Genomic DNA, 21,447 nt, shown 5'->3' on the forward strand with positions numbered 1-21,447 from the left:
AAATTTGGGCTCAATTTTGGCATACAGATTATGGCACCTTTGCAGTTTCTGGATCAAATGAGCCATATTATAGTAGCGAATCTGACTCTTATCCTAGTAGGTACCCCTAGATTAGATTGTTTAAATAGACCAAATTACAAGCTAAAGTTTTTCCTGTACTTGTATCAGCTGTTGGTTTTTTTGTCTATTTGTCTTTAAGGTTCTATTGTGAAATGCAGACTTAGAGTTATGAACACCTCAAGCATGGAGGCGGTCTGTAACTCCGCACAAAACATTGTGGTTGTTCTCTCAAAAGTTTACAACTGACCATTGACTTAATATAGCTTTGAAACTTTACTCTGCAGAAGAAAAGTGCTACTTTTAACTATCTGAAGTTAAATAAAATAAGCACGGAAACAGTTTTCCTATCTTAATATTTTTTTAAAATTTGCCCATCCCGCTCCCCCCCCCTTTTTTTTTTAAATAGTAATTTACATTTAACACAGTACCACTTTGTCTTATTTATCCTCTGCTGCTACCTAATTGTGTATTCCAGTTCCAAATGAAGTATATGGTTCATTGGTCAATTTGCAACTCTAGTTTTTGTAACTGTCAGGTTCTAATGTATACATAAACAATATAAACATCACCAAAAGTAAAAGGAAGCCAGACACATAATAGACATTGGATTTGAACCTGCAAACCTTACTCAGCTGAGCAATCCTTAGCTCTGTGAATAGTCCCATCACATTCAAAAGAACTAGACACATGAATTAATATTGCTTTAATACAGAAGGCTTACAGGATTAGATTTATATTTCCTCCTTTGATAAGTCTATTGTGAACACCATTCCCCAATACTCACTAAATAAAACAGGACACAATGACACGTGTCACATGAAAGCAAGTTGGACATGGTCACTATAAAATGGGTCTTTCTGGCAACTATACATTGTTTCTCATGAAAAAGTGACTGAGAACAGCTACATTTTCATGTGAGGGAATAGCATTAAATTGCTTGCTCTTTATTCACTCCACTTTTATCCTACAATGCCTTATAGAAGAGCTTGAACTTTGATAACCACCTCTTCTTTCCAAAACCTGTATATCCAACTACATAAAAAACATGACAAACACACAGATATTACCTTTCCCCCTGCTCATGACAGCAGCATAAGGAACATTTATTACCTTTTTCTCTTTGCTACCAGTAGCTGTATAATTATTTTCTTTCCTCCACACATGCAATGGATCAATCAGGCTTGTAGGAATATCACGTTAATCTTCTTGCTATTCTTGCTGGGCCAAATACTCAAGAGGGTACATATTGCCTACAGAACATTCAATATGAAGAATAATGCCTGAGTGGAGTCTAATGTGAACATCAATATGCAATAAAGGGGGGAATTAAATTTGTGAGTGGGAGTTTGAGACAACTAGAAAACAGTGAAGGGTAACAGAGGGATAAATACTATTTTCTACCATCCTGTCTCATATTTCTTATAAAGTACCATAATTTATAATTCTGAAAGAGAAAGGCAATGAGAGAAGACAGAAGTTTTACTTCCCACCACTTCACAATGTCATAGTTTTTCATTTTCTGAAAATGTAATCAAACTTCAGGATAGAAAGTCTGTGTGCAGGAATGGCACCAGAAAGAGCAGTCTGTTGCCAAAAAAGGTTATGCGATTGCAGGTATCAGATGCCACTGCAAAAACATGTCCGCCCCCACCACCACTCTTGCTTGTATCTCCTTCGAAAAAATCTCAGTGTTTGAGAAACACTAGATTGATAATGAAAAAGATTTAATATAATAAATGTATAGACTGCCAACCGAGATAACTATGGGCTACCAAGATAAACCTAATCTTTCTTTGTGTGTCCATTAAAATGAATTATTTGCACTGCATTGGCTTTTAGGCTACTAAAAGCAGCAGATAAAGTGAATGGAATTTAACATTGTCACTGGATAATGGCCTCTTTCTGCTAGATAAATACGGAGACAAAGAGAAACAATTAATTGAAAATGAACACAGAGGTGATATTACCAAGTTTATTTCAGTGGGAAGCAATTAGGCTACTAGAGCATTTTCTTCCACTTACATTATTTCTATTATATCAGATGTGACAAAGTAAATAAAAGATGGATGGACACTGCTGATGCAGAGTGACAGCTCCTCACTGTACCATATCGAAACAACTACATTCATACTAGCTTAGATGTCATACAGTGACGGACACATCAGCAAAGATCAGGTAACCTCAATCTCAAAAGTGTTAAAGGGTTTTTTTTTTTTTTTTTTTTTTTTAAATAGCTAAAATTACCATTGGGTGTTCTTTCCACTATAGCTAAAATTAAACAGTAAGTTAATTTCAATAAGTTATTAGAAAATGGAAAAACAAAAACAGCAAGGCCTAGTTGCCCATTAGTTTTTGTACTGATGGGCATCAGACAAAAACAGGCCCACACCACCAGATTTTTCAGAAGTGTCCACTATCTGTGTCCTTAAATCCCAGGTACTGAAGTGGAGATGCCTTCTACCTCATTTTCATATACAGAGTACACTTATCTCCCTCCCTCTCATAGTAACTATAGATTTGTGAGCAGAGGATAAACAATCAATATAATAATTATTTTCAAAACCACTCAGCTCCTGTTTAGCCACCTCAAAAAGTGGCCACATACAAAAGAAAGTGCTTAGTACCTAGTAGCTCTCATTGTTCTGGTAACTTACCAAGGGTGCCTAAGTGAAATTATTAAACTGAGTTCTTTGAAAATCTGACTCTATATGCACCTTTTCTGTAACTCATGCTGCCTCAAGTCTGCTGCACCGCCTTTGTATCTGTCACTTCTTATCATTTGTGAAAGAACATTAGCTTGCCCTGTCAGAATAAAATACTAAGAATAAAATTCTATTTATCCTGAACAAGTTAATAACTAGAGAGTTAGGCAGTAATGTCTTTCGAACACACAATGCTTGGATGAAGGTCCAGGGAAGCGAGACTCATTACTCCATGGAAAAAAAAAGTAAAGTTTAAGTTTACCCACGTACACAGAACAGTTTCTTCCAAGGTCTATTGTGTGTCACATCTAATGCTGCCACCATTCTATGATCCCCATCATAGTGAGATAAATTTTACTACATACTGTGTGGGAATCTCTGGAGTGGCATAGGGCTATCTGCACTCTCAGCTACTCCAAAGCACTTTTGTAGGTCCAAACATATTTTGAATAAAAATGACAAGCTCTACAGACCAACAATAAAGGCTCTATTTGTGTTTCAGGGCCCCAATGTGTGACTTCAATGGAGTTATACTAGGAATGAATATGGCCAGAAATTATTAATATTAAATTTAATAGGAAAGTTATGTAAAGAACTCTGTAATTGAGATGAAAATGTAATATATAGAAAAGTATCAGTTCCAGTGCTACATTGTTAGAATGTAAATGCTGTTAGTTTAGCTAAAATGAGTTAGTCATGGATGCTGAATATAAGCAACATCCCTATTAAGCAGGCTATTTCACACTGGAGGCACACAGTTCTCTATGCTACAATCAGTACAGAAGAACTCAGTAAAATACTATCCCTCATATCTAATATGGTGGCATTTATACACAAATATGGTTTCCAACAACAGATATTCAGTTATTTCAAATTAATTCTACCTCATTCATTCACCATGTCATTGTGTTGCAGAGGGTAACTCCTTTGATATTAATAGTAATGGAGATGCATTGCATCTGACAGTGCTAACATGTTTAACGGAATACATTAGCTTTAAGCAGATTAAGGATCTGAAGCGAACACTTTTTTCAGATGCAACTGTTTGAAAAAGCATCTCTATTTCAAAGGTTGAATCTGTTTTACCAGTTCAGAAATTATTTCTGCTTTGATATTTTCTATATAATTAATTACATTTTTTCTCCATTTGGCAGTGTTTTGTAAACTAGCCCCACAGAATAGTAACAAGACTAATCACTTTTGCATTTTCTTTAAGAATTAAAGATGTTTTATTCACAAGGAATGTCTTTTAAATGTCTGTATAGTATTTTTGCTTTTGGTAACTGACTTCAGTGAATTATTATTTTAACAGAACCCAAATTGTAATGTTGAGGTTCGCTTCACAGGAACAAACAAAAGAAAAAATAAACTATTTCTGACTGTTCATTTTCATGAAGTGCCTGTATTATTTCTTAATTTAAGTTTCCTTTTTGCATTTCATCAATTCAGTTCTTCAAAGCAGCTTTGCCACAGTGACTGGAATGGAAGTGAGAGCAGCAGCAGGTTCTAAATCTTCCCTATAAAATTCAGCCTTGTATTGAAGAGGTTCTCAAAATACTAAAATGAAATGCTGTAACCACACACCACATGCAAACAGGGATTATTGTGCCTTTTTTCTTGTTTACCTACCTCATAGGTATCCAAAAAAGTAGCTCCTTATAGAGTATATGTGTTGAAAGCATTTTTAGGTAGCCTCCAACAGTTTCATATCAATTTGAACAAACATAACAAGAGGTTATTGTTTTACATTTTTGGAAAAAAATTGAGAGAATGTGTCAATGCTAATTAAAAGAAGTGTGAAACTGTCAATCATTGAATGAGCCAATATATGTAGAGGGATGTCAATAATTATAGTGAAATTAGCAAAATAGTACCCAATAATATAGTATTACCCTCCCCAAACCGTGCGCTGTCTCTTATAGCTCTTACCTCCCAAATTTTCTTGTATTCTCAGTTCAGTCTAGTTAGGTTACCAAATATCTTCATCATTTACCCCATTTTTACCTTCTAGACCAAACATTTGAGTTTTTGTAAGGTTTCCTCTGATCTGTTTTGATACTAGATTCTTTAAAAAAATGCATAACATAAAAACAACATGCTTAAAAAAGTCAACCTCACCCACACATAAGCCACCATTGTAATTAAATGGTGGAGCACCACAGAGTGAAAGACAACACATTACAGGTGCTTAGAACTAAAAACAGTGGAAAACTCACAAGTCAGGGGAATTCAACAAGTGACAGAGTGATTCAGAGATTTATAAAAACTAGCTTGGCTGCATGCAAGAACCACAAAATATGGAGAGAAGGAGGGTAAAACGGTGTGACTAAATCCTAGCACTTCAAAAACTGGATTAACAATGTGGCCTTCTCTAATAGTTATGTTGGCATCAACTCATTCACCTGCTGTTTGCAACATACATGTATTACATCAAAGGTCACCAACCAGTCAATCATAATTGACTTGTTGATCCCAGAGAGTCTCTCAATCAATCGCGATGTCTATGAGTGTAGTGGGGCTGCTGCTAAGGAAGGCTTCCTGCTTGCCTCAGCTCCACACCTCCCAGAAGGGGCCTGGGTAAGGGACAAGGGTTTTCATGCACTATTCTTGCCTGAAAGGCAAGCCCCCACCACTCTATTGGCTGGGAATGGGGAACTGAGGCCAACGGAAGCTGTATGGGTGCTTGAGGAGAGGGGCAGCATTGTAAAGCCATGTGTTCCCCCTAGGGGCATGTTGGCCACTTCCAGGAGTTGGCAGGGGCTTGGGGCAGGCAGGCTTTAGCCCTGCTTAACTGCCACTCCAGAGCCACTTGAGGTAAGTGCCACCTAGTGGGAATCCACACCCTAGCCCCTCTCCTGGGCCAGCCCCTCCCACACCCAGTACTCTATTACTCTGCCCTAGCCCAGAGCCACCTCCTGCATCCAAGTGCCTGCACCCCAACCCACCGACCCAGCCTAGAGCTCTCCCCCACATTCAAACTCCCTCCCAGATAATGTTCCCGTTCATCTTTTCCATCCAGGTGTGAATTTTTTCCTTCCACGTGCGGAATACATTTATGCGAATTGAGGCACGCATGGAATGGGCACCACCATGAGAAACAAAAACAACCAAAAAAAAAAAAAAAAAAAATCTTAGCTGTGGGTGTTTTGCTAAATCTGTTAGGTAACATTTGAACCTCTCCTGAGCAGCTGCATAAGTGCACATCCTACAGGGAACACTGCTTCCAGATTCCATACCTCCTCATGCACCTAAACTCCCTCCCAGAGTTTGCACCCTTAATCTCTCCTGAACCCCAACATCCTGCCTCAGACTCAGCCTGAAGCCTCCTCCCACCCCACACAACCCTTGTCCCCAGCCCAGAGCCTACACCCATCCCCAAACCCCAATCACCTGCCCCAGCCTGTTGAAAGCAAGGATGTAATAGTATAGTGGATTAACTGATAAGCAAAAGCTTATAGGTTAATGCAATAGATGATGCATTTCCCTTTCCCCGGCCCCGCCAGTACATTTTTTAAGCAGACTAGCCAGCAGCCTGGCTCAGTTCTGGCTTGTACCGGTCCGGGAGCTGGCCCCCCCTCCACAGATGGGGGCTGCTGACTCCTCACACTGCTGCCTCTTTTAGGGGCAGCAGTACAGGGAGACAGGTAGCCAGTCCTCAAAGAGAGCTAGTTTTTAAAATGGGCTCCCCTTGCGGACCAGCTTCCACCTGGCACCCTATGCTGCTGCCATTGGTACAGAGGCAGCAGCATGGAGTGTCAGAGGGCTCCTCAGGAGTGAGGCTGGAGTGCCTTGGCTGCTGGCTCTGCCCCTGGGGATTATAGAATCGTCGACTGATTAGAATTCATGAGGTTATTTGACTATTCAATTAACCGATATTTTAACATCCCTAGTTGAAAGCAAGTGAGGGTAGGGACAGAGCAAGCAAAGCGGGGCTGCAGAGAAAGAGCAGACAGATCCTGGACAAAAAAAAGGTTGGAGCTCAGTGTATTACATACTAATGAGAGGGGTCTTTGGGCCCAATCCTGAGAGGTGCTGAAGACCTCCTGGAAAACGTGAGTGCTCTCAATTCCCAATGTAGTATCTCCCACCTGGCAAGATCAGATCCTTTGCAATTTCTTAGCCCATTTTAAGTTTGACTGCTGTTAAAGGGAACAAAGAGGATACAGTTTCCCATTCACAGATGCAGAGGGCTCTGGATATAGCAGAACCAGTTTTTACAAAGATAGGAAAGCAGAAACTTGAGATGTCAAGCAGGAGTACATACCTTCAACAAGAAGTGCAGCAGGGGCTCCTTCTCTGTCACTTCCCACAGTACCTGAGGGATTGGCGGGAGGACCTGCTACAATGACCCACCAGCCTCACCTAACTCGCCTTTTCAAAGGTGCTAATAGGCTATAGATTTAACTTCATCCCTGAAGCTATAGCATCTGCCACAAAAGAACTTGGAAGCTTGCAAGTGAGAAGGATTCTCTCTTCCCAAAACCCAAAGAATATTTACCATATCAAACACATATATGTATTTGGGATTGGAGTGGCAGGGCAGATATGCATCTTTGGTAGATTTAAAATATTAATTTCTGTATATTTAAAAATAAGAATTCACAAGGAAGCTTTTGCATATACTGTACCTGCACATCATTGACATTCATCCTTGTTCCTTCCTTCCCAACAAAGATGTCATCTATGTCAACAAGAATGTACCGATCCAAGGACAACGTGAGCTTTTTCCCAGACAGGAAAGAGACGGCATCTATAAAGATGAGCTTGTGCAGCCAAAAGTTCAAGTTGTTGCCGAAGAGGACTCTCTGAATCCCATCATGAAGCCCTAGATCATGAACCACTGTAGCATGGAGAGCACTTTTAGTGCTGGGTAGTGGGAGATTTTCTACTGTCTTTATTTTTGCAAAGATCACTGGCTGATAGGACGAATGATTAATCTGAAAAACTGTCCAGTCATTTCCAGGCAAGGGACCTTTATCAAGCTTAGAGGATTTAGTTACATGAAGTAATGGAGAATGAGGGTTAACACAACAGTCCTTAATACCCAGATTGCCATGAACATGGAAAGGAAAGCCCTTAAGCTGAACATTCTGCAAGTTGTTCTCGCTGCCTTTATGGAATCCAATGATACCCACACCATATTCAATACAGTATTTATCTAGGAGGCCTTTGTTCCATGAATCCATATTCACATATTTTGAAATATTTTCATACACAATGAGAACATATTTGCCTTTACTTTTGTCTATAAGCACTGGAAGGTCTCCTTTCCCAGGAGCAATCTCTATGTGATACTGAAATCTGCTGGATTCTAGAATTGTTATAATATCTTGACCAAGTGTTGAGTACTGGCTTTCCACAAACACCAAAACTACAGGATCTGTCCTCATGGGATCAATGGGCTTCATTGTCTTGAGTTCCATTAGCTTGTATGGCAGCAGCTGAAGATCACCACATTCCACTTCTGAAGAGATTTCAGAAAGTTCATTTTCCTGTTTGTAGCCATTATACAAATAGTAAGCAGAAATAACAATGCTCACCATACAAAAAGTGGCAAGCAAGATAACTGTTCTTTGAAAATGTCTGTGAAGTTTCATGAGAAAACTCATGTTGTACACTTGCCTTAGATTGCTTCCAACAGCAGCAGCATTTAAAAAACCAGCAACTTTTCAACAACTTGTTCCAGTTCTGCTTAATAATTTATGTCACCATTGCAGCACATATGTCTATCTTCAGCAAGCTTTATAGAAGGTATAGTCTAAAAGAGAGGAAAATAGAGGTTTATTGCATCTGTAAAAATACTGTATTTCATCTAGCTGGTCAAAGGGAAACCATTGCTAAGTATAGGTTCAGAAATTAACAATTCAGAACTTCAATAGTTTCTTTTGAGATATTTGAACCAGTTCTGTTAATCCCTCTTCATGATTATAAGCACTTTTAAACAACTCAGTTTTTACTTTTTAATTCCAGCTACTTCCAGTGTGCTTGTATAACCACCATCACTTTGATCATCACCAGGAACCGATCACAGGATATCAAGAGCTAAGAGACTCTGCATCTTGAGTAAAAGATCACATCCCAGATTGTTAAAGGGCATTTTAATTGGAATTAAACACTTAGGCATCTAGTGGTATTTTCAAAAGTGCCATTTTGCAAATTTAGGCACATAGCTATCTTTTAAAATCTGGCCCTAGAAGACATAGCTGGCAGCTGTAATAGACTCATTGGGCTCCATTCCACATAGGTATACATATCCTTTACCCATTTCCCACATCCTGCCTCCATTTGCACAGGAAACTATCAATTCTGCTACCAGCAAGGGCAGCCATGTGGCCCTCACTAAAAACTGGTAAGATACCAACTAGCCTAAACTTTGACATGAGAAGAGTTCCTCCTATGGAACTCATGAAGTGTAGGCCACAGGGTATTCCAGAAGTGAAAAATCTGGGATTGTTTCCTGCATCTAATATAGTCAACAGCAAAACTTCAAGGTTAACTCCTAATTGAAATCAGGACTGAAAGGACATTTTCAAATTTCTGATTGGGTGTGTTAATAAAAAAAAACCTCAGTATCTTTTTAACTCTCTCAACTTTAGCTATATCCCATAGGTCTGATTATGCACAGTAAAAGTAAGTAGTATAAACACAAAGTAAAAAGCAATGAGGGTGTGTGCATACAGAAGTTTCCTTCGTAGCAGAATTGAGAAGAGTTTCCTGTGCAAATGGAGGCAGGATGTGGGAGATGGTTAGGGAATATGCATATTTGTGTAGAATGGAGCTGAGGAGAATCCTGCTTTAATGGCAACTCTAATGTAGCCCCCAAGTTTTTTCTTCTTAATTACAGGACTAGGAAAAAGTGGTCTCTCATTAAATCATGGGGATTACTGTAAACCAAAGCTCATGTCTTGCCAGACAAATTCATTCTCTGCCTATATCTATTCCTTTTTTACCCTATGTGCTTGAGAGTAAAGGAAGGGGTGCACAAGTGTATTAAAACTTACTACACACAGGGGAAAGGCCTACACCTAGCTATTATCTTTACTCACAATTGGACATAACCTCGTTCACATTTGCACCGGAGCATAACAAACTTGCATTCCCTATTGCACTCTGCATAGGGATGTAATAGAGTAATTGACTAAACGATTAACTGATAAGTGGTTGCTTATGAGTTAACAATATTGACTACATGCAATATTTCCCTCCCACCCAAGTACACTTCTAGTGGGCTGGGTGACAGGCTGGCTTAGTCCCAGCTTGAGCCAGGACCCAGCATCAACCCCTGTGCTGGCTCTCAGCGGGGGTTGATGCTGGGTCCTGACACTAAGAGCTGGTGCGCAGGCAGGCTGGCTCAGTCTGGGCTTGTGCTGGGATCCGGCATCAACCCCTGCTGTACTACAGAGCTGCAGCGGAGGTAGTTGTCAGACCAGGCAGGAGCCGGGATTGAGTGGTAGTAATGCTACCCCTTACTGATTAATTGTGTAGTTGACAAAAGTTGTGTCAACCACGTGATTAACGATTACACACTTTTTAACATCCCTAGTTCAAAGCCCAAAAGCATAAAGGCAAATTATTCAGGATTCTGGAAATGGGAGGAATCCCAGCTCTAGAAAGCAGAGACAGCTATTAAAAATAAAGACTAAATGACAATCTGCGTGTGTTACAGGGACACTTTTGAATAGCAAGCATCTTACGTGATTAGGCTATTATCTTTACTATCAGCCTAGCTAGCAATCAAGGGACTGTTAATCTGATCTGAAATAAGATAAAGATTTTTTTTTGAATTTTCAAAAATCATTCAATTTTGATTGATTGAGGCAAGATGGAAAGGTCATTTTCAGACAGCTCTCACATTTGTAGACAATATGTGGCCACAAAACTTCTGTCCAGACTTCTGCACCTGAAATTCAACTGACAGATTGAAAATATCCCTTATGTCATAACATTAATTATAATGTGTTATTTACTGAGTATTTTCAGCATGCTCACTGTCTAAATAGGCATTAATTAATGGCCAATAACTATACTTTGCACCACAATTAGCACTGTACATAACTTAATACAAGATGTACATAAAATATAACGTATTTTAGATGAGCATTTGGAACGGACCTCAAAGTGGTAGAATGTTTGCAGGCTTTTTGGTTTTGTTTCTAACACTTACGATGCACTACCAATGACAATATTCCTGAAAGCAATCTATTGTATGGAGTTATTTGAATGAAGAACTGTGGTAATTTGATTCATAAGAGAAACAAAAGAGAGTTCCAACCATATGGAGAGGTACATAAGGAATCAAAAAGGCTTCTGAGAAGTCTGAGATTTTAGAAGAGCTTTAATTTTGTTTGGTACCTCTAAAAACTTGTGACTGTTCCTCAACTAGTATAACCAACAAAGCCAATTAACTTCAACTGAACCATGCTGGTTCACACCAGATGAAGATCTTACTTCCCATGTAAAAACTACCACAATATCCAGACAGAGTCTCTAACTATTTTATGGCCTTGGAGCATTATTGTACAATATTACACAATGACTTTTGAATGACCATTGGCCATTCAGTCTGAAGTAGCGCAAGATACCCATTCACTTCTTCTATTCTGTACCTTAGTTCCTGTCTGAGGATCCCTAATTTGATATCTAAACATTTTTGCATTCATGAGATGTCCACCTGCAGATTGATACCAGAATCTATTAATCATGGTCCCTACTGCATTGTTCCTAACATGCAATATCACAGGGCCTCCCAAAAATAAAAAGATAACTTATGTCTTTCTTCTCCATAGGTAAATTTGAATAGCTAGACGTTTTTGATACATATGCAAACACTTGTTGCATGTGAGAAGAACTTACTAAGGGAAATTTAAGTTAAACAAATAAGTTTTGCATTAACTTCTGAGTACCATTTTTTTTCCCTCTCGTGAAACCAACTTTCATAGCCCAGTTCCTGGGAAAATTCTGTCTTCTATACGCAGTAGTGCTCATTCAATTAGTTAAGTTGCATCATTCCAGTGGAACACAGCTGCAGTGGGAGATCATGGGTATGGAATGGTAATTGCCCGGGAAGCTAGGCCAACCCCCCAGAAGGGCTTTTAATATTAGACCAAGTATCTTAATATTTGACCAACTCCTGCACATAGGAAAAAAAGGTAACTGGAGAAAGTTATACTCATGGCCATTCCATTTCATAATAAGTATCTGTGTATTTTAGAAGTGACAAAGTCTAGCTTAATCCATTCCTGTATATTTGGGTCAATTTCCTCAAGAAATGTACGTCCAAATAGAATCCCTCTCATCATAGAAACTGCAATCTGTTAAAATTGTATTAGTGTCCGTCAGCAAATCCTTTAGCCCACCAGAAACATTTTTCTTGAACTCCTCTATATTACAAATCAAGTTTCATCAGCATAATTAATGAAAAAACTGAAAATATCCAAACCAAAAGAGAAAATATAAAAATAAAAGTTTCCTATTTGAAGCAAGATCACTTAGTTTAACTTAAAGTTTACCTCAGCCTCATGTTGTTACCCTAATCTCTGAGTAGGAACAGTACAGTTATGCTACACTCATACTCCTGTTTACTGAAATGCATACATTCTTTTTGACATCTGCATTATGAAAACAAAAATAATGTGAAGTCAGGCCTCCTGAGTTTTCCAACAAATATTCACTGTAAGTCATATTTCTGTAGTTACATATAGCTGCAGAAATCTTTAGGTCTGTCTCCTAACCTAATAACATCATTGTGGCTCTGTTCCATTGCACGCTGACCACTGCCTGCACAGCTGCAATATAATGTTCAAGTTCAATATAAAAAAAAACTGGTTTTAAATGAAAACCAGAAACAATACAAATATTTTCCAGACTGTGTAGCCTAAACATTAAAAACTATACTGTCACATTATTTAACCGCAATATAATGAACAAAAATGCATTTTAGATCATCATTAAATTACCTGGAGAAAATAAAGTGTTGGCCTAATTAGAGAGTTATTTTAAAATTATTATATTAATGTTGCTAAACAGACAAACCTCTGTGCACTAATGAATGACAAAGCATATCTATTTGTTGGCAAGCAATGGTGGTTCCGATGACAGTACTCTCATATTTTGGAGTCCAATAAAAATACATATTGCTTCCAACTACTTGGTGCCAATCTACCATAAAAGTCAAGCACTGAACACTCAGGAAAATAAGAAAGCTGATATTTAGTCTATATGTTTGGAAGATATCTTTAACAGAAAAGGATATTGATATGTGATATCAACTGTCAGGGAAAGTAATTGAAAGATGTAAGTATCACAATTTCAGGGCTGAAACAGATGACTATCTGGGGACTTAACATTTCTAAGCATACCAACTGAAAAGGTGGAATGGATTAGATGGACTAAAGATGCTTTCCCCCTTGATTTCTATGCTTTTAAACACACGGTCCAAATCTTTCTGAAAAGTATTATTCATTTTGTTATTAAATCTCTATAACTTCAGCTTTTTTATGTATAATTTTACACGTAGTGACACCAGCCAGAAATATTGCATGATATGGAGGGGATGACTGCTTAAGGAGTCAACCTGTGGAACTCCTTGCCAGAGGAGGCTGTGAAGGTTAGGACTATAACAGAGTTTAAAGAGAAGCTAGATAATTTTCATGGAGGTTAGGTCCATCAAAGGCTATTGGCCAGGGGATAGAAATGATGTCCCTGGCCTCTGTTTGTCAGAGGCTGGAGAAGGATGGCAGGAGACAAATCGCATGATCATTGTCTTTGGTCCACTCTCTCTGGGGCACCTGGTGCTGGTCACTGTCGGCAGACAGGCTACTTGTACCTTTGGTCTGACCCAGTACAGCCATTCTTATGTTACCTAGATAAAATTTCAAAAGGCTGATAGGACTTCTCAGCTATACATACAACTTCTGACATATGAAAGAAACATTTGGCACATGCCAAATCTGCAGAGGTCTGGGATGATTTTAGATGTTAACAGCTGATGGGTTATGACTGTATTATGATGATTATTTTTACTAACACAGCAATCAAGTAACTCTCTATGTCCCGAAACACTAGAGGGCAACAGTGCCACACAGAAAAAAACTATTAGCTGCAGGTCGGGCTTGGGTACCAGACTAGGAAGACAGATGCTAACTAAGCTAATAAATAAGAACTCTTCCAAATGCGATACCAAACTTGGGATGTGTCTTCTTAAAGGCTGTTTTTAGAATCGAACCCTTGCCAGCTGAGGGGTTAATACACTACGCTGATAAATAGACATCCCACCAAATAAGCGTTGCATGCAGAACTCCCCAAAGCATGTACTCCAGAGCATTCGCACCAACAGAGCCACCCCAGGAGTTGTAGGTCTGAACAGACCAGATTAAAAGGGGGGGGGTGGAGGTTTATACGCCCTAAAAGTTGCACAGCCAGACCACTAAGCAGCGGAGAACTTAGTAGGGGGGCGAGGGGGAGGCTGGGAACGAGGAGATGTAGCAAAGAACAGAGTTTGGAGACTTTTCTGTCAAGGCTTAAAGGCCGAAATGGGAGCCCAGCCCTCCCCCAGGTTATTACCTCCAGGTGCACTCCAGGAACATGCCGGTGTTGCTTCTACTGTCCCTAGACCCGCTGCAGCTGCTCCTGGGACGGGACACGGGGCCGCTGCCAGTCTTTCCGTCGCTCGCCGCTGCCTTCTCAGAGCCGGGCTGCCAAGCCCCCACCGAGGCAGCGGCAGGCGGTACTGCTCCTGGAGCCCCCTCCCCCCGCACTCCCAACCCGGGCAGCCCAGAGAAGAACGAGCCAAAGCAAAGCAGCTGCCGCCCGAGAGGCGCGGGTGGGGCGCAGCGTGGTCCAGCCAGAGCCCGCCGCCGCCTCTTGCTCCAGCAGGCTGGACGCTGCTCTGCGTCTCTCGCACTCGCAGAGGAGGAGAAGGCGGGAGCAGCGAATGGGGGACTCCGTCTTCCCCGCCATTGGCCGGCGGAGGCTCCTCCCTTCGCCAATCGCCTCTTTCGTGGGGAGAGGCTTGTGCCCGGGCTTGGGGGCGCGGCCCGCTGCGGGTGCTTGGCTTTGCTCTGCAGCCACGCAGGGGGAATGGCCGCTGGCGAGCTGCTGCTCTCACGCGCTGTGCTGGCCGCCCCACTCCCGCCGCACATGGCAGGCCAGAGGGGTAGCAAGGCGTGGTCCTCCCTCACCTCGGAGGACAGGCTGGGTGTGGCTAGCGCCCTGGCCAAAGCCGCCTGCTCTCTCTTGCTCTCAAAGTGCACGTCCCTGCCTCCCACTGCCGCTGTGTGGTACCAGAACGTGGGAGTGAAAACTAATTTCACGCCCCACGCTGCCCTCCGGGCCCCTCCTACCTGCTTGTTTCTTCCAGTTGCCTGTGATCTCTGGCTAGTTAGATATGTGGCCTTGCTCTAGTTTTTTTTAACCCCAGTGAATAAATAAGGGCCCCTGAAATTTGTTGGTGCACGGATATAGCACTGAAGCAGTCAGCAGCCCCCCTACTGTTGATGCACTAGATCAGTATAAAGCGAAGGGCAATCTAGGCTAGGGAGTGTGGGCCAAATGAGTTTCCCTTCATCTTAGTGCGGTGCAAGATTGTTGTAACCAAGCTACCCTCCCAGGATAGGGTATTTTTGCTAAATGTGCTTGCATACCTAGACTTTGTGAGGTGTGCCAACTGAACCATACTAGCACTTTGATTGGCTACAGAGGGAACACATGGATCTCACAGGCAACCTTGTGTGCAGTTAGCAAGCACCTGCTCTTTCCTTACATGAATGTGAGACTTTAGGAATACAGGTAGGAGGAAAAAAGGATGTGGATGGAACCCTATGAAATCGGGCAACCCTGTGCATGGGCAACAATAAACAAGGTCTGGGACCACACATAGAACCCACATGGGCAGCATGTGAACCTTGTGCTGCAAATTGCCCATCATTAGTGTAAAAAGTGACTGCTCCAGTTTATTTCAGTTGCCAACCCCCCTATTCATTCAGAATCTTAAACCTGTCATTTCAGTAAAGATTTAAAATTGTATTTTTTGCTTCCTTCCTCCCTTAGTCTGACATAGTAACTATGTCAGAGAACATAAACAAATCTCCAGGGTGTTTACGTACGCAGCATGCAGTGGGGGAAGGACAGGAATGAAGAGTGAGGACACCTAAATTCAATTCTCGGTGAGGTAGCCCTTTTAGTCTGAATCTGCCAAAACAACAAGTCCTGTGGAGTGTTAAAAATTTATTTATTTGGGCATAAGCTTTTGTGGGCAAAAACTCACATCTGACAAAGTAGATTTTTGCCTATGCCCAAATAAATTTATTAATCTTTAATATGCCACAGGACTCCTTGTTAAATTCAATTCCTAACTCATTATCTGATAGAAATTTACATAGTCCCCCATCTTACTATTGCACTCAGTTTAAAATATGCATTTACCGCCTCAGAAATTAATGTTATAAAGCATCCTGAAATCTTGGATAAAAAGCACTACAGAAGTGCAGAGAATTTGTATTTTAATATTTTATGTGGTTTGGGTGCAACAAAGCCAAATATGGAGGGACAGATTACATAAAAATGCTCTGTTTACCATACAAATAAGTGTGGGAAATCATACACTATTATATACACTTATTTTGCATGCCCTAGCCATGGACAACACTGGTGCTGTCTAAAACACTGAACAAATAGGTGAATAAAAACTAATTTTGTTCAGCATGTAAAGTGCCTATCACACAAAAGGTATAGTGTTGATCTTCGGAAGCATGTTGGGCCAAATCTTTTTCATTTTTCTCATGCCAGTATTACAACTGATTTCAGTAAGACTGGTAAACTTGAATGAGATGAGCAAGATTTGGTCCTGTATTCACTCAGACATGAATCAGATGCAAAAATAAGTATTAGGGATCTGATTGATGCAGCAACACTGCACTGATTGGTGCATATGAATCACCAGCTGGAGTCCAATTCTGCTCCTCTTACTCAAGCAAGAGAGTCGTAGTGAGAAAGTGAATGTTATTGTTTTCAAAAGAATATATTTATCATAAAATTACAAGAGTCTCAAATTGTAACCTTAGAATCTGCTCCTTCTGCCCCATTACCCTAAATTTAATGAGGTCAAGGGGTAGTCTGATTCAAATCTTCCAACAAAACATTCTCTTATTAGTGCAGCCTTTGTCAGATCCAAACACAAGAGACTTCTGTTTTCTTTGTCCAGTCCAAAACAGTGGAAATTCCAGAAAGTCTGCAATATAAAAGATTTGAAGATGAAATCATGCAAAAATAGTGCACAAGTTTTTAGCACCATTGATCTGAATTATCCATTCTGTCATTTCACTCTGTACCTGAACATCAGACCTCATTTTAAGACAATATTGGATTATGATCTGCACAATGCTTCCTTGCTGCTTCCTTGGCCCATCTCTAGTTATAAGCATGACAAATTTATCTCTGTGTTACAACATTAACATTAAACTTTCCATATTGCTTTAGCTGTTTATTGAAATTATTTATTTCTCAGATGTCATTCTTTTAACCACACAACTGTTTTTATAGGGTATATTTTATGCAGCTTTGCCAGACTAAATTAAACCAGGCACCCTATTTTACTACATTCTTAATAAAAAAATCTCATGTGTAATTTTCATTGGGGGAGGACTGTGACAAGCATTTAGGTTTTTGAAAACATGGAGCATCTGGGCAATAATTAGTTGCGTATTCTTATTCTTCCTTTGTTTAGTCTTAAAATTACAGCCAGACCAGGCATAATACATTACTACTATAGCTAATTACAATCCAGAAGGTTTTTTAAAAAAGATCTAAAAGTACAAAATGTTAACAATGAAATATAAATATAGCAATAAATATACTAAGCACTACATAAATATTAACAAATGAATCTTTAAAATGCTATTGCCTTATTTTACATGGAGGGGGAAGACAGACAAAGATCAACCAATGATTTTCCAGAGGGAAGTTCCAAGGGGAACTCTCAGTCTGGATTTCAGTAAGAACTTGCCTCCAGTGCTTGGTTCAGATCACCAGAGCTCATTACTCCCTATTGTAATAAAAGTGGCTGGTTTTGAGGCCAATAGATTCAGTGGCATTGTACAGTAAGGATGCATCTACACAGCACCCTAAGCTCAAAATAAGATACACAATTGATGATTGAATTTTGAAATAGTGCATAATTTTTAAATTTGACGCTGTGTAGACGCGCCAAGTTTTGAAATAGTCTATCTCAAGACATCCCTTAATTCTTGTGGAACGGGATGCTGAAATAGAGCGCCCATTATTTAAAAAAAAATATTTCAAAATAACAGGTGGCTTATGAAGACGTGGGGTAGCTCTTTTGGAATACCTGTGGTATTCTGAAATAGCTGTGCAGTGTGTACGCAACCTAAAAGATTAAGGGCCAGATTCCCTTCTTCGGTACACTAGCCATCTCATTAATTTTAATTGAGTTAAATGCATGTAACTAAGAAGATAATATGATTTTAGGCATTGACATACATTTTGACACTTATGCAGTTAAAAAATAATCAGTTAAGAAGCTAGTGGGGGAAGAAAAACAGGTCAAGTCCTATAATCTTGTTGCATTAAAAATGTTCTCTATATCACTTCACTATGCTTCATTTTTGAAGATGCAGCAAATCGCACGGGGAAGCAGCCATGCTTAGAAGATTCTCCTGATAAATTTTAGCTTTTAAATGGAGAACACATTTATAATTTCCTTTCAATAGTTGGTTTCATTTTCTATACCTTATCCTGAAAAGTCCTACCATTTGTGGGCACTGTAGTAGTATCTTTCAAGCCACTTGAAGGCAAGTTGCTAATTACATGCCTTCCTTGATGACTACTTGGCAATAAAAGTGTTTTTGTTATCTGTGGGCATAGTACAAACTGTTGTAATAACTAGGTTTTGTTCTGTTTTAATCATGGGATCCAAACAATTACCATCTTTGTTAAAACAAGTCATGTGAGCCTTCATATTGCCAATGCTTGAATTTATAAAGCTCCAAAAAATTCATCAAGGTATTTCTCAATTCTGAGCTGCAACATTAAAACATCATTTACCACTCAAGCTGCACACCATGTACTTGGTAAGATAGATTCATTAGCAAAGACGACTGAACATTTTGTCACTCTACAGGACAATTTACCAGAAAATTTGCTTTTGGAAGGAGAGAGAAAAATTTTCCTTTCCAATATCAGGTCTCTGGCTTTCAAGGGGTTGTGTTAGTTAATAAATATTCAAATCACAGGATAAATTCAGAATGTATTAATTTTAGTTAGCTGTTTTGAATATATGTCAGTTTGATTGAAAGGTCCTTAGTAATATTGAAATTGGTTAGAAGAAAGTAGAAGTGGGGGTAGGAGAGGATTAGAGATGCTGTGAGCAAAGTCAGACTAAAGCAGACTTACTCTTTTTAAAATAGTAGTATTTAATTAAAACTCCTGTCAAACAATTTTGAGGAAAAATCAAAAAAGGATTTCAAGAAATGTAATAAAATATAAATTGTGATAACCTGTAAAAACTCGAGAACAATTTAACAATTATATAGGAACAAAAGTTCTGAAAATAATCTAATTATTTGCAAAACAAAGTAAATACTGTACCTCACCCCATCACTAATGCTCAGTATATTATAGGAATTTCCTCCTCAGTAACATTTTATGTCTAAAATTAAGACATTGTACATCTTTAAAAAGAGGAGAGAAACCAGTGTAGGGTTGGACTAAAAATTTTTGGTACAGCTAGTTAAAAAAATTGATATTCTCTCAAATGTTGCAGTAATCGTATTGTTATTAAATCATCATTGTTAGGATTCAGAGACAACATACCTAACATAATAAAAGCAATTTTCACTTAAGAACTGGTGTTCAGGGCTGTATGCAGACTCAGGTGAAGACTTGAACTCTGGTAACATGAATATGAACATAATATTACACATTTTTCTTAAATGAAATTTTAGATTCTGGAACATAAGACATTATCCTTCAGGGAAAAATATTGTCTTGCCAACCTGTCCTAGCTGTCATGAGGAAGAAAGATGGCAAAATAATCTCTGCTAGAATTAATCTGAATGCTTGATATTTCTGCTTATTAATTTTTCAATTCAGATGCTATACCCCGTAGATTAAAAAAAAAAATCAGGCATTGAGAGGTATTATCATATATTGCTTTAATTTAATTCCATTGATAGGTTGCCCGTATATAGTCCTATACTATGTACAAGATCCAGAATCTTAGTTCTCCTGTTGATAAGGTATGGGAATCTCATAATAGCACAATTCTCCAATGCATCACATACTATAATAATTCTATATTTTTTATGAGAGGATAATAGAAATATTTTTATCTCAGCCTGAAGACTTGACAGAAAACAATTCTTCCAGACTTTGTGAAGGATCCAGAGATTGTAATTAAATCAAGAAAGTTATGTTATGGATATGTGGCAGTCCAGAAGAGATAGGAGATTAAAACCAAGGTCTGAAATTTATTATTTATCCTCTTCATTGCAGAAGTGCAACCCACACACCTAGGCTATGTCTACACTGGTGGCTCCTTACGCAATAATTTCTTGCGCAACGGTTCTTGTGCAAGGAGTCCTGCGCAAGAACACGTCCACACTGCCATGTGTGAGATGTGCTTTTGCGCAAGAGCGCCCATGGCAGTGTGGATACGCGGCAGGGATTCTTGCGCAATAAAACTCTATAGCTAAAATAGCCTTCTTGCACAAGAGAGCATCTATACTTGTGCTTCTTGCGCAAGAGCTATGCTCTTTTCTTGTCTTGGCAAGAGCTCTTGCGCAAGAGAGCTTACACTTGTAAGAAAAGAGTGTAGCTCTTGCTCAAGAAGCTGTCTCTTACCAAGTGTACTGTACATCTTCTTTCACAGGAGCAGGTGGGCAGTGTGGACGCTCTGCGGATTATTGCGCAAGAACAGTTGTTCTTGCGCAAGAAGCTGCAAGTGTAGACACAGTCCTAGTGTGGTTCCATGCAGTGACACTTAGACTACATACAGTGAGAAATTTATAAGGGAGCTCTAAAGCCTAAGCTGAGAGCCACCGGGCTTTACAGCTCAAGCTGTAGATGATCCCGTACTAAGCTCCAGAGGTGTCCCAGGTTCAAATCCACGTGGTGACAGTTATAGAGCACCTCTAAGTCCCAGTCTCATTTAGCTAAGCACTACATAAACATAACAAAAAGATTGTACCTGCTTCAAGGAGTTTAGATCATTTTATTAAGTAGGAGATACAGTGAAGGGCCTGAGTTAGCATCTGGTGGCCATTTCATGCAAATAGATTTTGTGTGGAGATTACCAGGAGTTATTTTTATGCAATTATGACTTAATATAGTGGAACTTTTAATTTTATCTGATCAGTGTTTATTCATATTGCTTATGCATCATGTCCCCTCAGATCTTATGCTGATTTATACTACCTGAGGTCTTAATGTTCCCCCCCATGACCAGGTTGAGTGTTGTACATCTAGGCTGCCTTACACCAGCTAATGGTCTGGTTCATTGTGTTTTATTTCCTGCAAAGTGCCATGCACTTTTAAGACAATACAGATAATAATGATAATTAATGCCCCAACTCCTCCTACGGTCCTGTCAGTGTGATAGTTCAGGGAAAGGGACATAATTCAATATCTGTATTTAAAGCATCACATGGTTGGGATTCTTTTTCCTAACATT

At 39.5% G+C, this 21,447-nt stretch overlaps 1 protein-coding gene across 1 annotated transcript in view; it reads right to left on the minus strand.

Annotated features, from left to right (window-relative positions):
- The window catches only part of LOC102459910 (bifunctional heparan sulfate N-deacetylase/N-sulfotransferase 3), a 117,193-nt gene extending 102,125 nt beyond the window's left edge, over positions 1-15,068 (minus strand). Inside the window, exons 1-2 of the mRNA XM_006112612.5 lie at positions 14,325-15,068; positions 7,391-8,520 (exon numbers count right to left, since the gene is read on the minus strand). Coding sequence (XP_006112674.3) covers positions 7,391-8,371 — 981 coding nt within the window. The 5' untranslated portion in view covers positions 8,372-8,520; positions 14,325-15,068. The remainder of the gene's footprint in view (positions 1-7,390; positions 8,521-14,324) is intronic.
- Between the last annotated feature and the right edge of the window lie 6,379 nt (positions 15,069-21,447).

The sequence above is a fragment of the Pelodiscus sinensis genome, chromosome 4, assembly GCF_052426305.1.
Source record: "Pelodiscus sinensis isolate ZL-2025 chromosome 4, ASM5242630v1, whole genome shotgun sequence".
NCBI classification, from domain to species: Eukaryota; Metazoa; Chordata; order Testudines; family Trionychidae; genus Pelodiscus; species Pelodiscus sinensis.